This window comes from Lobosporangium transversale, assembly GCF_002105155.1.
Source record: "Lobosporangium transversale strain NRRL 3116 chromosome Unknown BCR41scaffold_15, whole genome shotgun sequence".
Taxonomy (NCBI): domain Eukaryota; kingdom Fungi; phylum Mortierellomycota; class Mortierellomycetes; order Mortierellales; family Mortierellaceae; genus Lobosporangium; species Lobosporangium transversale.
In genome coordinates, this window is record NW_019028993.1 from 140,953 (window position 1) to 159,328 (window position 18,376).

Genomic DNA, 18,376 nt, shown 5'->3' on the forward strand with positions numbered 1-18,376 from the left:
GAAGGAAGCTGATACTCTACCAAAGGATGAAGATGCCCTTGCGGAGCCTCTGGTGAAAAGGATCAAGCCAACCCCTCAGACCGAGCCATCCACCTTGGATGTATCGGATTGGGACCCCGCGAGCATGGAAGAGGACCCCTCGACCATGGCAATCCTCGCAGAACTCGCGAGCAAGGGTGAGGGCCCCTCGGCCCTGGCGGCAGTCGCGGAACTGGATCCCTCTACCCCGGTAGTGGATGATCCTGCAGAACCGACCGAGGACATGGTCTTGTAGAGACAGAGACAATAAAAAGTCAAGAGATAAAAATTAAATTAAAACCTTAATTTTTTAAGTTTGCCTTTTTGTCATTGTCTCATATCAAATCTATTTTATCCTCAATGCTGCAAATATCCCTGGCTACATTTAATTGTGATCGCATCCAAAAACAAGACAAACGTACAAATTTGTTCCGTTGGCTAAAAACCCGCAAATATGATCTGATAGCTTTACAAGAATTCAACCCAGTACACTCTACAGGGAAGGATGACAGTGATGCTTGGATGATCCAGTGGGGCAGAGGTGGCTTTTGCTCAGGCAAATGTGCCATCCTTGTCAACAACAAGTCTATTAAAATCTACAATACTACAACCCTCTCACAAGGACGCATTATTTTTGCTGATTTCAAAATGGAAGACGAAGAGTACCGCTTTGCGAGCATCTACGTCCCATCCAACCGAGAACAGAGAGCAGAGTTTATTGCAAACTTTCCCTCCAACGAACTCAAGCACCCACGTTTGATACTAGCTGGTGACTATAATGCTTATCCAAATGACCAAACTGATAGATCTCCTCCTCTTGATCTACTAACCCAAAGAAACCAAACCCTGTGGCCATCACTTGAACAAGCCCTGATCCCTCTGAATCTATATGATCCAGTCCCGGAACTAGGCGAGGACGAAACTCCGTTAGAGAGCCGATTCACTCATGTTCATAAAAACGGAAATAAAGCGATTCTCACACGTATTGACTTTATTCTGATGACCCAACCTCTATTTGATATTTCTAATACACCTAGAGCTATGACATGCCCAGCCATTCGAAGCGATCACAAGGTCCTCCATTGTAAGCTGTCAGCGATTGCGCCTTCAACCTCAGGGGAGAAGACCAAGAGCCTCGACACTCGCTTGCTACGAGACCCAGAGTACGATGCTATCATCCGCAACCTGTGGGCCTCTCTCCTACGCTCACGAGAAGACTCTCCAGAAGAGCCAACTCACGAGTTCTGGGACAGAGCCAAGGTGGCGATGCTAGCAGAGTCGGTGAAGTATGGTGCAAAAATTAGAAAACAACAAATTCAAAAGAGACACACAATAGCCAGAAAAATCAGACAAAATGACGAACGCATACTCGCTGACCCCTACAACACCAGACTGGTCGAAAAACGAGACAGACTCATCGCGGAAAGCGTAGAGCTTGAATCGATTCAACTGGAAAGGACTGCTACGCTCGCTAGAGTAAAGTGGTTAGAGGAAGGAGAGGTCGCTACGCCATATTTTACAAACATACTCAACCAAAAGAAAAAGAAAAAACTGATTCCAGCAGCCAGACGACCAGACGGCACCACGGCTACCTCGCAAGAGGATATCCAGGAAGCTGTCAGGACATACTGGGAAGGTATTTACACATCGCAGGGTTCGGACACGACCGCTCGAACTACACTCTTGGGCGAACTCACTAGGAAATTAGAAGACGTGGATGTAAACATGCTCGACTCTGATCTAACAGTGACGGAGGTTGAGAATGCAGTGAAACTGAGTGCGAACAGTAAATCACCAGGCGAGGATGGCCTACCCTTTGAATTCTACAAAGCATTTCTGGACTTGTTTTCTACGATCCTTACGCAGATCTTCAATGAAGCCACAGCGGAGGGATCCCGACTGCCTGCATCCCATGGACGCTCAGTTGTCGCTCTCTTTCACAAGAAAGGCGATAGGACACTCCCCCAGAACTACAGACCAATCTCGCTGATCAACTGCGACTACAAAATCTTTACCAAAGCACTGACTGAACGCATCAACAGGGTGGCTGTCAAACTCTTGGGAGAATGGCAGACTGGATTCGTCAAAGGTCGACAAGGCCATGACAATGTCTTTCAGACACACCTTGCAATGAAGCATGTTCACCACCAAACAACCCCCACGCAACGCGCTGAATACGCCAATTATATTGACCAACAGCAACAGTATCCGCCGTCTCGGAGGAGAAAACCAGACCTGCCAGCTTATGCGATTCTTAGTCTTGACCAGGAAAAAGCATATGATAGAGTGGAATGGAAGTACCTCAGAGCGGCCCTACAGGCCTTTGGCTTCGGACCAAGGATACGACGCTGGATCGGGCGCTGCTACCTCAAACCAACTAGTCGGCTTATTGTCAACGGAGAGCTATCACAGCCATTCTCGATCACTCGAGGCCTAAGACAAGGAGATCCACTAGCACCACTCTTGTTCAACTTTGCTATTGAACCTTTCCTCAACTTTTATGTGCTCAAAGCCCAAGGCATCCCAACACCAGATGGTTATGCAATCGCATGCGCTTTCGCAGACGATACAAATCTGATGGTGGCCAAAGGTGACGAAGCCATAGTACAAAGGGCGCTATCTCTTCACGAGAAGGCATCTGGAGCCAAGGTCAACAAAGACAAGACAGTATTAATCCCACTCAACACCTGGTCACACGACTACATCCGCCTACCAGACTACAGCTGGGAGGAATACGGAAAGCCATTCAAGCATCTAGGGATCTACATTTCTGCGGAAGGCTATAATATGCCAACCATAGAGACCCAGATCCTAGCAGATCTTCGAAGAGCGACAGCCACATGGCGACTGCGAGGGCTTTCTCTACAAGGACGGGTGACTATAATCAATACATACCTTCTTTCAAAAATATGGCACTGCGCACCATTCTACCCATTTTCTTCTCCTTTTTATACTGCACTAGACAGGATACTAAAAGAGATTCTATGGAGCGGAAGGCGCAGCCGCATCAAACTCGAGGAATTTTTCAAACCAAAGTCAGAGGGAGGATGGGGGATGATCCACCCACGGTCTCAGGTGCAGGCGCTGAAAGCAAAGTGGATGGCTAGATGGCTGCTAGAAGAGACCAAGTGGGCGGACGTGTTTGAAGATTGTGCAGAGTATACTCTACCAGAGAGGATAGCGGAACCGAAACTGATTCAGTGTGCCACTAACCACATCATACTACAACCGAGCACAGCAGCTCGCTCAGTCACATACAAAGGAGCAGACGCAAGTGTGCACCAAACACTGTATGCATGGTCATTACTACAGCCCACACGGGATGAAACTAAAGACTTTGACAGGGAGCGAAAAGAAGCATTGACGCTAGGACTGGCAGACACGACTTTCCTACTGGGAGAGTTTACAGTTCGCAAAGCTCGGCGAGTTATCCAACCAATCCTACTAAAACAAAGAAACCAGGCGGACCACCTTCGTGATGCTAATGAGCACACGACAGACAATACGCCATGGGACCTCACAACGGCACAGGCGAGGACAATGTACACTCGCCTACACCACAAACACCGACGCAACAAGGAAAAAGATCTGCTTTTCCTCCTAGCGCACAAAAGGGTTTTGACCAACAATATCAGACGATTTTGGAATGATAGCAACACACTAGGCTTCTGTCGCCGATGCGACTCTACCCAGCTTGAAGACAATGTGCATGCATTCCATGACTGTTCTGATTTGAAAGCCTTTTGGGATACAGTGCACCAAAAACTCACAGCGCTTTATCCTACTACTCGTTTTAGCATAACCGCCAAGGACCGAATCCTCTGCTGGCCACGGACAGACATTGAGGAAGAAGCACCTCTGGCGATCCACATCCACTCGGCAGCGGTGTGGGCGATATACGTGACGTTCTGTCAGCTGGGAGACGGACAGACAGTCAAGAAAGGAGACCTCGAGACGATATTCATGCAGAACATCCGACGACGAGCCGCTGATGACTGGATACGCGCGTGCCAACGAGACAAGAAATCGAGGAACAATAACAACCGCCAACAAGCCCAGGGCCAGAACCAGCAAGAGCGAGACAAGCACCGGCAAGAGTTCAAGGCAGAGTGGGAACATGCACCATTTATCCAAGTGACCGATGGAGGAGGACCAAAATTTGACGCACTGTTCCACCCTGTGACGCCCGACTAAAACCTTAAAAGCTTAACCTTAAAAATCGGCAATATACCCTAATACACACATACACACATACACACACAAAAAAAAAAAAAAAAAAAAAAAAAAAAACCCCCCGAGCTACCCTTCCTTCCGCCCCTGTACATATAGCGTCAAACGGCACACATGCAGCTTATATGCTTGCTTCACCCCTCCAATATTCTAGTGCTAGCTCGTTTGACGCCAAGGGCGCGAACGGACTATTACCGCTGAAAGACCCGCGTGAATGAACGACGTGGGGGCCAGCAGGGAGCTCCAATATAGGACAGAAAATAGTGAGATAGCTCTTGAGAGCCCGAAATTCGAATAAACCATAAACACACCCACCACAACGAGTGGGGATCTAGCTCAAATGGTAGAACCACCCACCACAACGAGTGGGGATCTAGCTCAAATGGTAGAGCGCTCGCTTAGCATGCGAGAGGCACTGGGATCGATGCCCAGGTTCTCCAAATTTTTTCGCTACGATGAACACCTTTTTTTTCCTTGATGTTTGTATGGAGTATATCCACCTTAATTGTTTTTTCTCGGTAAGTGTCTACTTTTTAGAACAAACCAACTGGAATATGTTCAAATATAAAGCCATACAAGGTCAATATAAAATTTTGATCATGACATCTAGCTTCAATTGAATGGCTATTGACTAGTTTTTTCTTGTTGAAGTTCGTTAATTATACGTGGGTTTTTACTTGAAGGACTGATTTCGGTCCTCATGGTTAGGGTGTAGACGCTTACAAATAATATGGGTGATAGTAGGGAAATGTGAGAATATATCACAAGTGAATGAACTTATGCTGACCCTGACGCACTTCTTCACCAATCGACAGTCTTTTTCACATATTTAAATACCTTTGCCACCAAGCGACTAGTAACACGTTTATCTTCAAGTTTTACTAATGTTTGAAAACATCGACATAGAAGCGGTGCATATGGACAGGGACTTTCACTTTTCCCCTAGTGGAGTGTTGTTTATTTTTCAACTAAAAGTAATGGATAGCAATAGACCCTGACACTGAAAAATATTTAGACAGTAGTTATCAGAAGCTAAGATAAGTGAGAATAAGATGTGGGTCCACACACCACATCCATGGGGTATTTATTCATTTTCTGGTAGAGAGACTCGTACCAAGTAACTACATATCTATCTAGAAGCGACATGGGATTATTCAGGAACCATGTCGGTGTTTTGTCGCGTCTCTAGTGACGCGTTATTATTATTATACTTTTCTTAGCGTATTAATTTTAGGAATTCCCCTAGTGTGTTCCTAGTGCGTTTTTAGTATTTTTCTTAATCTTCTAGCTGGGCCGTTATTATCTTGTATATTGAAATATACAACACCCAGCCACGCCCATCTTAATTTTTAATGGCCACTGTTGCGATTAGCAGTCATTTACATGGGTTTTTACTATAGCTAAGATTTTTACCCTTTTTATTTAATGAAGATCCCCGGATCATAATAAACACATCTTTCTTTCGTTCTCGTTACTTATTATGATCCTGGCATATATCAGCCACCACAAGGAGCTCAACACAAAAAAACATGGCTGCGAATGAGCCTGAGGATGTCTCCACACTCAATAAACGAAAAAGAGAAAACCAACACCCACAACGAAAAAAGCGCGCCATCCCACTGCTGCTGCTGAACTGCGTTGTCGAGGGAGAAACAACGTCGTTCCCAGTAGGGATTTCCTCCGATAAATCGGTCGGGATGCTCAAGCAAGCCATCAAGGTAGCAAAGAAGCCAGAACTTGATCATGTTGCCGCAGATAAGCTCATCCTCTACAAGGTCTCCATCCCTGACGAAGATAAGACCGTCGTCGAGTCAGAAATCGAGTCAAAAGATTCTCTCGCACCCGCGTTAATGAAGCTTTGGGAGAAATTTAATTCTGAACTTCCAGAGAAAACTATCACAGCGAGGTATATCTTTGGCTCTTGATGGACTGATTGTTGATATTTCCAGCTGATGAAGCTTGGTTTATATCTTAAATGACCATGTGCATGATACACTATCATGCAAAACCGATTCAATAATTCATTCCCATGTGCATTTCTTTTTTTTTCATTCCTAGAAACCGTATATGCATACACCACTCATACTTTGGTTTAATAAAGCTCCCGACTTCTATGTCATAGTTATGCGTTGTGGTATTAGCTTGTCTCATTGGGAAAGCTAATGACTTTTTGTTCATGCAGGTCATTGAATCAGTTTCACATGTGGTCTAAAATGTTGCCCATGGCAACTTTTGGACGTCATTTAATGCAAGTAAAAAAAGGACTTTTCTCTCTTTCCTTTATGAACACTTGCTTAACTCTCTCTTAACTATACCTTCACAGAATATGAGACCCACTCCACAAAGGAAAGTCAACGAAGCCAGGAGGTTAATGATGGGAGGCATGTCTACTAGAGAAACTGCTGCTAGTGTTGGTATAGCAATAGCGACGGTCACCAGGATCTATGCACATAATAAGGAGGACATGCCAGTCAATAAAGGCGGTCGACCAAGGAAAGTATGTACCTAGAGATATCATGCAGTATCTTAAGGTGAACATGAAACGAGGTATGCAATAAATTGCATTTTTGGACATTCATTCCTCATTCTCGTTTTTCTTTCTAATGATCTTCCATGTCATCGCTGTTTCTCATTCGTATTTGTCCCACCTCCATGGACTGTCATCACCATCCTCATCAATGTCGCAATTAGCATTTAATCGCAATTTGCTTCAATACCTTATTGCATCTGTTAAGTTAATTTTTAACTTCCTGTTCTCTTTATTTCGGTTACTTCTCTTCTGTCTTAATGATGTTTCCTCCTTTTGCCTTATATAGCTCCCTCATCCTCTTTGGCATGTCACAATATAGCTTTTCCAAGAGTTCAGGAGGGATTTGTGCCCATGCGTCTTGAACCCGATCCCAAAGGTCCTCCATATTCTTTGGCTTGTCTGGATATTGATCCAACTTCATCTTCATATATGCCCATACTTTTTCTATTGGGTTGATGTCAGGAGAGTTTGCTGGCCATTCCATGAGAGCTATCTTAGATTTTTTGATATAGTCCATTGCAGTTTTTGCAGTATGGATCCTAGCCAGTGCTCCTATTCGAACCATTCGAATCGAATTTGCCTGATATCGAATTCGATTCGAATAAGGTAGGTTCAAATTCGATTCGAATTCGAATAGATATCAGGATTCGAATGCTATTCGAACCATTCGACATTCGAACCGTTCGAACCATTCGAACCATTCGAACCATTCGACACTCGAACCATTCGAACCATTCGAACCATTCGACACTCGAACTATTCGAATAATTCGCGTCATTCGAACCTTTCGAACCATTCGAACCTTTCGAACCATTCGAATCGAACCAGGATATGGCTTATTCGAAGCTATTCGAATTCGAACCGTTCGATTCGAATAGGAGCACTGGGCATCACTGACAGCTTGGAGTCTCTTATGAATACCTACGATGAGTTTGCGGCAGAAGTCCACTGGGATCCTGTACCATTCAACCAATATAGTTCATCACAGCTCTTAGCTCGCTCCGCATACCTAGAGAGCCGCCTATCCAATTCTGCCCACATGTGTTCAATAGGGTTGAGGTCAGGGGATTGTGCTGGCCACTCTAGAAGTGTACCTTCCTCTTCTGTCAGATGTACTGACTCCAAATACTTCCTAACAATCTTCGCCGTGTGCTTCGAGTCATTGTCGTGCTGAAAGACGATATCGCTTTTATAGTGCGTGCCAAAACTGATGCAATAAATTGCATTTTTCAACATTCATTCCTCATCCTCCTTCTTCCTCTTTATGATCTTCCCTGCCACCACCGTTTCTCATTCTCATTTGTCTCACCTCCATGGAGTCTCATCGTCATCGCCATCAGTGGCCTAATTAGCATTTAATTGCAATTTGCTTTCAGCATCTCATTGCATCTATTATGGCAATTAACAACTTCTTGTTTTTATGTATTCCTGTTACTTCTCCTTTCCCCTAACGATGTTCCCTCCTTTAGCCTTATATAACTCCCTCATCCTCTTCGGCATACCGCAGTATAGTTTGTGTAAGAATTCAGGAGGGATATGTGTCCATACGTCTTGGACTCTCTCCCAGAGATCCTCCATATTCTTTGCCTTGTCTGGATAATGATCCAACTGCACCTTCATGTATGCCCATATGTTTTCTATTGGGTTGATGTCAGGAGAGTTTGCTGGCCATTCCATGAGAGGTATCTTAGACTTTTGGATATAGGTCATTGCTATTCTTCCGGTATGAATCCTAGCATTGTCCTGCTGAAATATAAATTTGTCCTTATCCATCAAGTAGTAATCCCTGGACTTAAAGATATAATCCTTGAGAACGTCGACGTATGTTACCGAATCCACCTTCTCTTGGAGCCAGCAGCCATCGCCTGGTCCGTAGTAAGTTATACAACCCCAGAACATCATTTTGCCTCCACCGCCTTGCCTTGTCTTTTTGATATGATGTGCTCGTAGAGTTTTATCCCATCGATGCTTGTAGTAGTACTTTCTTCCGCAGGACCCAACTCTGCTAAAGATGGTCTCATCTGAGAACATGACGTTCTTCCAGTCTTCTAGAGTCCAGTCCAAGTGATCCTTTGCAAAATTATATCGAGCATAGATTTGCTTCTTCGTCAGATCAGGCTGCTTCTGTTTTACATATGCCCCCATATCATCCTGCATAAGGAACCTCCTGATGCTCGATTTACTAACCTGCACTCCTTCCCTCAATTGAACAAGTTGTTGGCCATCTTTTTGGGTCTCCAATACACCCATGTCAAAAAATCTTGATAAAAGCTGTTTCGTTTTCTTAGTAACTTTGCAGGGTCGGCCCCCTCTCAGCACTGGAATACTTTCTTTGCCTCTTTTCCTAATCCTTTGAGCTGAGGTAACAGATATCCCTAAACTCTTTGACACTTCTCTGGAAGACTTTCCCTGATGAAGTAGAGCAGTTGCATTTTGGATAGTTGATTTGGATAATGATTTCATGTTATGATAAAGATATGGCAGATATGTAGAGTGTCGCTTGGTGTATCAGTGGTGATGGTGCTATAAAGAAAGAATAAAGAATAAGAAAGAAGTAAGGGATGGACAAACCTGACATGTACTTTTTACCAAAACTGATGCAATGAGACATGACTATACAAATGGCGATTATTCGCTAATTGCGTCATTGATGAGAACAGCGATGACAGTCTACGAAGGTGAGACAAATGAGAATGAGAAGCGGTGATGGTAGGGAAGATCATTAGAAAGGAAAAGGAGAATGAGGAATGAATGTTAAAAAATGCAAATTATTGCATCAGTTTTGGCACGCACCATATGTTGCACAAAATTATTATAGTGATTTCGCTTGCAGATGCTGAGATTGAACGTAGGAATGACCTAGGTCTGGCAGGTTGAATAGGCAGTCCCTGATTTGTTGGAAGAGAAGGAGTCTTAGGATATCCTCGTTTGGCTTGGGCAGACCTGAAGCTACTGGCGGCGACGCTGGCTTCGCTTCTTGAAGTCACTTGGGGCAACTGGCGTGTTTGCACTTCCTCGAACATAGACCTTGAACGCCCTTCGCGCGTCTTCACACCCAAGACATTGTATTCTCCGCCAGAATGGTCTATATCGTTGGTAAACATCAACTTGCTCTTGTTCGTGTCTGTCCTGACCACGACGCCATATATCACGCTTCGCCTGCGCTTGCCGCTGGGCGCGTCGGTCGATGAGGCTCTCTGACTACAGAAGCATTGACGCGTACGGAAGAAGTCAGTAACAAGGTTCGAAGCAACGGATATCAAGTATTAACTAGCAACTAAGAGTCAAAGGTATAGACTTACAGGCGATCGCCTTCCAGAAAACCCGCTGTAGTCATCGTCACTCTCGAATTCGCACCTATTCTCGTTGAAAGTAGGGTCTTCGTCTAGATTTTCATTGACTTCCTGGTTGAATGAGTGATATTCATCAAAGTCGTCGTTATTTTCTTCGCCATACTCTTCGTCATACTCTTCGCCATACTCTTCGCCATGCTCTTTGTCGAACAAGAAATTTTCACTCTTATCATTCATCGTTGAATAAAAAAAGGAATTGCGTTTCAAGGTCAGGCAGACTGATTCAGGAAGAGGAATGGAAAGTGGGAGCATGAAGAGAATGAATGAGAACAGAAAAAACTTTATTAGACAAAACAAGAATACGGACAAAAAAAGTTTTATCGCATATTGAGGGTTCTCTCCTCCATGAGGGAACAAACTGTTTTTTGTGGATTGAGTAAATGGGCTCAACATATTTAAAGATTGTTCCCTTTGTCTCTTTGCGAAGGTTGTTGCAAGAGAAGAATCTAGTACAATCGTATCAGTGTTACTTGGCGTCACAGACGATGATTATTGGTCTTTAAGATCTTTAAGGTATAGAGATATAGAAGCCTAGCTATGGAAGTAGAAGTTGGCTTTGACTATATATAGTCAACATTAGTAATAAAGAGAAAGCAGAGGCAGAGATGCCGAGCATTTACTGAATTATTAAAGTACATGGCCGCTTTGCGAGACAAGATCAGACAAATAAAGTTAATCTGTCAACTGTTCGTGGTATTTATTAAGCGTGTCTTTAGGGATGATGCAAAAGGTTCTCTGAGAATTGAATGAGAATGGCAATGGCAATGGCAATGGCAATGGTAATGGTAGTGCGAAAAGAGAAGAAGCCTGTTATGCATGCAGATGATTGTGAGTCTCTGTGCTTTTCTTCAGGTTAGCGCTGTTTGTGCAATAGGTTTGTGCTGTTTTCAGAACAGGTTCGCGCTGTTATAGAAAAGGTTCACGCTGTTTCAGAACAGGTTCGTGCTGTTTCAGAACAGGTTCGCGCTGTTTCAGAACAGAGTCGCATTCAAATTTTTTTTTTGTGAATTGTGAATTGTGAAATGAAATCTATTGGCTTTGAAATGACCAATAATCTGCCAGAACTGGGTCCATTTCACAATTCAATTTTTCATCAAAAAGTTATAAAATTGATTTGTGAAATGACTCATTTGATCCAATGACCTTTGAAAGTGATTTTCTCTTTTTTTTTCTTTTTCTTTCTTTCTTTCTTTTTTTCCCTTTCACGCAACACACACATAAAAAAGAAATGTCGCATACCTTTTACAACGGTATCAACCCTTTGATCTCTCCCACGCCTTCAAATGCAACAATTACCTCTGTTTCTGAACGTCCAATAATTGTTGATGCCACTCATCAGCGACAGTTCCCTTACGTAGCCGCCCAGAACTATCAATACCAGCAGCAGCAACAAAACCTTCAAGGAAAGGGTTCTCAGGAACTTTACAATATTTATCCAATCTGTGATGCCCAATTTGCGACACCACCCTCAGCCAACTCAATCTGAGCAAAGTTCAAAACGTCCAAGGGAAGAACTGCAACAGACTTCTTATTCTCAACTTAGACCAATCTCAGCTTTGAATACGAATCGCTCAATTGCAATTACACCTCCGCCAATTACTTCTCAAGTACAACCTGGATCTCGTGCAAGATCTTCCACAACTCATGCTTCCTCTGCCTCTGCTTCGAAAGCTAAGGCAGCGACTAGAGGCCCTGGGAGCTTTTGGACCGCAGATGGGATGGATGCCTTTGTGGATTGGATAACTGACCCCCACAACTATGAAAAATTGCAAAGAGTACGGACAGTATCTGGTCAAAAGAAGGCCGACGTGCATACCGCTATTGCTGAATACGTAAACGGGGTTTCCGGAACTGATTGGACTCAAAAGATTGTAAGGAACAAGATTGAATATGCAAAGAAGAAATATGACCAAGCCAAGGCCCTTGCAGACCAAACTGGTGGTGGAGATACGGAGAATTTAGCAGACCTTCGAAGGCAAATGATGGAAATATGTCCTGAATACGACCGATTCCACGCTGTTTGGGGAAGCTCATTAGCGAGGAACCCCCCTCCTCTCATGCAGTCATGTAGACGTGTCATTGATGATTCCTCAGAAAGAGAGTCATCTCCTGAGACAACTCTCGACTCTGAAGATGACGGCCAGGAAGATGACGGCAATGAAGGTGGATTTGTTATTAATGGTAAGAAACTTAATGCCTGTTTGACATTGCTAATTTTAGTCATACCCGATATCTAATTCAAATTCATCAATTCTATCTATAAAAGACTTGCTTCAAGTTAACGACGAAGATAAAAGAGACCGAGTACCGAAGCGTCGAAGGAAAGCAAAACTTAGTGAAAAAGATGCTTTTGTTCAAAGTACTGTGTCTACTTTACAAACGCAAGTCGGCCTCGCCGCATCTACGAGATACAATGCATGAAATGACAGCATGAAAGAGCGAGAGAGAGCTATGCTAGATAGGGAACGAAATTTTGAAGCTATGCTGAAACAACGGGCGCAGGATTTTGAAACACTATTGAAAGGAAGAAGAGATGAATTCGAAAAAGAAAAGGAGATATACAAAAAAGACTTTGAAAAAGAAAAAGAGATACAAAAAAAGACTTTGAAAAAGAAAAAACAGATACAAAAAGAGGAAGCAGAGAGGATAATGGAGCGTCGAATGAAAATGCTGGACGAGGAAAAAAAAGAGATGATGGAGTTTAGAAAAGAAAGGGATCAGCTTCTTCAAGAGCTAGCGTCTCTAAAGAAAGAGGTGGAGTTGTGTTGTAGGAACAACAACAACAACAAGCATGGACAATCGCACGGTTTTTAAACGCGACAATATATGCATTTTAATAAACCTTTGAGGCTATCGTCTGTATAAAACCCATCGCATAAGCTTATTCCTTCTTCTATTACCTTCTTGTTGTTGGGGATCTAGTTCTTCTACATCTTCAGGCACATCTCCAGGAACTAATGGCTCGTTGAGGATCTGTTCTTCCGTAATGTCTTCTTGGGCATCTTTCCGCAAGAAATATTGTAAAACGACACACGCCATGATCCACATTGATGCCTTATTAATATGCCTTCGCTTGTCGATCCTTACAGGCAAACTTTGAAGGGATTGGAACTTGAGTTTTAACATACCAAACGCGTGCTCGATCTTGACCCTTGCTCTTCCATGGAGCGAGTTGAATCTTTTCTGATCACCTTGTGCATTCCTATAGCGCGGGATCACTGTTGCAGACGCAGCATAAGCGGCATCAGCAAGTATATATTCTTTTCCTTGGAAGAACTCGCCTGGATTCCGGTGCAGCTCCGTGCTCCTGTATGCTGTCGAGTCATGCATAGACCCGATGTAGCCAGTAGCGAAAAATATGAAGCGACCTAAATGATCACTTACAGCTGTAGCGCCTACCGCATAGTTGCACTTTCGGGTAATCCACGCTCCTGTATCAAAATTTGGGGCCGAGGACAGTGGGAAACAAACTCCATCGACAGCCCCAAGCATATGTGGGAAGCCTTTGTTTTCTTTAAACCATTTCAAAATCTCAAGTTTTTCCTCTCTATCAGGCCACACCACGAACTGTTCTACGAGATTATTAATGGCTTTGATACACCTCCAGGTGTAAGAGTGAACAGCGCCGACATTGCAACCAAAAATCCAAGCAACCTTCTTGATCGATATCCCTTTTGTTCCAAGGCGAAATAGGGTAACCTTTAGCTGGATCTTGATATTGACTAAAGGATCGCCGGTTTTTCGGAGCCGAAACAGAGGATCCCTGCCAAGGATCTCGGCCAGCTCTTGGAATTGTTCCGGCGTCAAACGTATGATACCAGAATAGTCCTCTGGGTTGTATGCATCGAGGACTCTGTCTCGTAATTCTGTCGAATATGGTTTTCGACATCGAGGACGCAGATACATACACTATCATGCAAAACTGATTCAATAATTCATTCCCATGTGCATTTCTTTTTTTCATTCCTAGAAACCGTATATGCATACACCACTCATACTTTGGTTTAATAAAGCTCCCGTCTTCTTCTACGTCATAGTGATGCGTTGTGACATTAGCTTGTCTCATTTGAATAGCTAATGACTTTTTTGTTCATGCAGGTCATTGAATCAGTTTCACATGTGCCCATTCGGTGGCCAAAGATCTTTATTCTTTTGTGAGGCATAACCTTACATCAATAGATAGTATTCCAACCATGGGCATCACTGACAGCTTGGAGTCTCTTATGGATACCTATGATGAGTTTGCGGCAGAAGTCCACTGGGATCCTGTACCATTCAACCGATATTCGCTCCCATAGTTCATCACAGCTCTTAGCTCGCTCCGGATACCTAGAGAGCCGCCTATCCAATTCTGCCCACATGTGTTCAATAGGGTTGAGGTCAGGGGATTGTGCTGGCCACTCTAGAAGTGTACCTTCCTCTTCTGTCAGATGTACTGACTCCAAATACTTCCTAACAATCTTCGCCGTGTGCTTCGAGTCATTGTCGTGCTGAAAGACGATATCGCTTTTAGTTAGGCCCCAGTCATCAAGCGACATCTGTAGATCCTCCTGCAGTAGTTTGATGTAAAGTTGTGCGTCCATATTATTGTCAATCTTTGCAATGTATCCAGGTCCGTACCATGAGAAGCATGACCACACTTTAACATTACCACCCCCAAACTTGACAGTGCCTTGCACCGACCTGCGAGTGAGGCGTCCCGGGTTGTCGTCCCAGATCCACTGCACGCCATCAGAGCAGATTCGGTTTATTTTCGATTCATCTGACCAAATAACCTTTTTCCAATCTTCCAGAGTCCATTCCTTATACTTTTTGATAAAATGCAAACGAGCTTTAATATGCCGTCGACGTAAAGCTGGCTTATGTACACGCCTCTTTGCTGTCAATCCTAACTCCTTGAGCCGTCGTCTAACGGTGGTCTCAGAAACAGCCGCTGGTATGAGCTGGTTGGCTCTGACGGTGGCCTCAACTGCAGACTTGAGTGTACCTCGTTTCATGTTCACCTTAAGATACTGCATGATACCTCTAGGTACTTTCCTTGGTCGACCGCCTTTATTGACTGGCATGTACTCCTTATTATGTGCATAGATCCTGGTGGCCGTCGCTATTGCTATACCAACACTAGCAGCAGTTTCTCTAGTAGACATGCCTCCCATCATTAACCTCCTGGCTTCGTTGACTTTCCTTTGTGGAGTGGGTCTCATATTCTGTGAAGGTATAGTTAAGAGAGAGTTAAGCAAGTGTTCATAAAGGAAAGAGAGAAAAGTCCTTTTTTTACTGGCATTAAATGACGTCCAAAAGTTGTCATGGGCAACATTTTAGACCACATGTGAAACTGATTCAATGACCTGCATGAACAAAAAAGTCATTAGCTATTCAAATGAGACAAGCTAATGTCACAACGCATCACTATGACGTAGAAGAAGACGGGAGCTTTATTAAACCAAAGTATGAGTGGTGTATGCATATACGGTTTCTAGGAATGAAAAAAAGAAATGCACATGGGAATGAATTATTGAATCAGTTTTGCATGATAGTGTATCTGTTCCTGTACATAAAAGACAGGATGTTGGCATAAGTTTCCAGTTGGAATAAGTCAGCGTCGTCTCTATTTTCGACGTGCCGCCTTACTTCCTCCACAGCCCTCAAGAATCTTTGCTCAATTGCATCTGTCAAGCGTTGGTTTCGAGTGCGAATAGTAGGCATTTTATCAAAGGAAAAGGGGAGAGAATAAAAAAGGGGCAAAATCACTTTCAAAGGTCATTGGACCAAATGAGTCATTTCACAAATCAATTTTACAACTTTTTGATGAAAAATTGAATTGTGAAATGAACCCAGCTCTGGCAGATTATTGGTCACTTCAAAGCCAATAGATTTCATTTCACAATTCACAATTCACAAAATTATCCTTCATAGTCCAGCGACCCTTTCCTGTGTAATCTTTCTCTTTAATAAATCTCGAGCTACAGAACTACCCTTAAACTAAAAATAAACTTTTTTTTTTTTTTTTTTTTTTTTTTTTTTTAAATTCTCTCTGCTGGCTGATCTGGTACTACATCTTTCTTTTTCTCGAGCTTCCGGAACACGTCCATCTCCATAGAAATATGAACTTCAACGATAACAATGTCCACAACACATACACTGCTTCTAACTCTACGGACGGCAATCATGGTCCTTCGATCCTGGAGGTCAACCCCGCTCCACCATCCACCTTACCCAGTAACACTTCCCTTCCAGAAAACAGATATGCCCTCCCTCCGGAGATCCTGCAAGCTATCAGTGCTCTCACGCAGTTCTCCCAGAACGGAGGCGCGTTCCACCAGCCAGACACACCAATCCAAGACCCATTTATGCGTCGCGCGGAGCCCCTGTGCTACCTGGCACCCTACGAGGATTTGGAACAGGTCACGCCTTCCCTCAAGAGACGAAAAGAATTCCACACAGTTAAGTTTAATGACGAGGAACAACGTTACTACGATATTAGCCAATTTCCAATAGTGGAAGATATGGAATACACACCTCCAGCAATCCCCAAAGAATGGGCTATTTCCGATAGTCTCAAGAATGCTGATCAGAAATTGGTCACACTGGCAACAAAAGCGGCACACATTACGAGGCCACTCGCTGCAACAGCGCATGCACTTGTCTCTCAAAACGGTAAGGACGTTCCAGTACTACATATCCTCCGCACCCTGGATACAGTCCAAACTCAAATATCCATGCTCTGCGAGCAGATCAATAAAATCCGCACCGAAGCATTCTACAAGGAAAAGAAATTTATCACTCCTCCAGACACATCGACCAGACGCCAACTGGTCGAAACAGCCGATTTACTTGAACATGCCAAGCTTTCGCAAAATGTCAAGAAATACAGCAATCCTAACCGAGGTAGAGACTACCGAGGCAGGCAAGGTCGCTTTGGAAACAATTCAGCTACTCAAACACAGCAGTATCAACAAGCGACCCCTCAGACTCAAAGCCAACAAACAACGCAACCACAGCAAAATAATAATTACGGCTTGGGCGGCCAATTTTTTCGGAGCTCCCCTTCCACACGGGGAAGGGGACAAGGAAGGGGGCGCCAGTAGGAGGTCGACTACACCTCTACCAAACAGCATGGAATCTATTAACAGACGAGAAATGGGTACGCAGAGTTATTCAGAATGGATACGAAATCCCGTTCGATTCGCTACCACCAATCAGCAATACAACAACACACAGCAGCGTCCGCTCCAAAGAAGAAATGAAGACGATAGAACAAGAAATTGTAGCATTGTTAGCCAAGAAAGCCATAGAGGAAGCTTCAGAACATGGGTTCGTGAGCCGCATCTTTACTATTCCAAAGAAAACGGGGGATCTACGCCCCGTATTGAACCTAAAGCCACTGAACAAATTTATTTCACCCCCTCATTTCAAAATGGAATCAATGAAGACGGTTTGCAATATGATAAACAAAAAGGATTACATGACGAGTATAGACTTAGAGGATGCCTTCCTACATATTTTAATACACCCCGAATCACGCCGGTTCCTTCAATTTCAATGGAAGGAGAAAACTTACCAGTTTCGGGTGCTCCCCTTCGGACTGTCGTTAGCCCCTTACGTATTCACCAAGATGCTGAAACCAGTGCTGAAATGGGCCAGAAGGAAAGGGATAAGGATAGCAGCGTATCTGGACGACATCCTGATAGTAGCCTCATCACAACAGTTGTCGGAGATACATACCGAGATGGTTCTCCAGCGACTAGCATCCGTAGGATTCAAGGTGAAGGAGTCGAAATCACATCTAAAGCCGACACCTAAAGTCGCGGAGAACACGTTTGTTGTCCATACGAATGATTTTGTCGGCTGAGTTTGGAAGCAAATGGTAAATTGTATGGGGCCTGAAACTACTGATTAAAGGTTTAAAAGGTTAGAAGCAGTTCGAATCAACATACATATGGACATATAGGAAAGTATTCTACTATTACACTGGTCATCAAAAGTCATTCAATGATTTTGAATTTTTAACATTCTCATTCCTTTTCTTCATTCTCATCTAGCATGTGGCTAGTATATTTGGGGTAGTGCATTTGTTCCCCACACCTCATGATTACTTTCATGTCTCATTCCTAATTATGACTTCATTGTGAAATAAAACCAATTTCAATTTGACCTGCCTATTGAATGACTTCTGCTGAATTTCAATGTTGATTGCAAAAAAAACTTTTTCACTTCTCTTTTTTCTACCAAGATTACCTTCAGC

The 18,376-nt window shown here is 43.6% G+C and overlaps 1 protein-coding gene and 1 non-coding gene across 2 annotated transcripts; both read left to right on the plus strand.

Annotated features, from left to right (window-relative positions):
* The first annotated feature begins 4,615 nt into the window (after positions 1-4,615).
* BCR41DRAFT_t58 lies at positions 4,616-4,688 on the plus strand. The gene has a single exon. It is a non-coding gene; the product is annotated as a tRNA-Ala (tRNA).
* A 6,784-nt stretch (positions 4,689-11,472) lies between these two features.
* On the plus strand, positions 11,473-12,767 carry BCR41DRAFT_44085 (hypothetical protein). Its single transcript, XM_022030846.1, has 2 exons — positions 11,473-12,312; positions 12,398-12,767. The coding sequence occupies exons 1-2, from the start codon at positions 11,577-11,579 to the stop codon at positions 12,550-12,552; spliced, it is 891 nt and encodes a 296-aa protein (XP_021882041.1). The 5' UTR covers positions 11,473-11,576; the 3' UTR covers positions 12,553-12,767.
* The last annotated feature ends 5,609 nt before the right edge of the window (positions 12,768-18,376 follow it).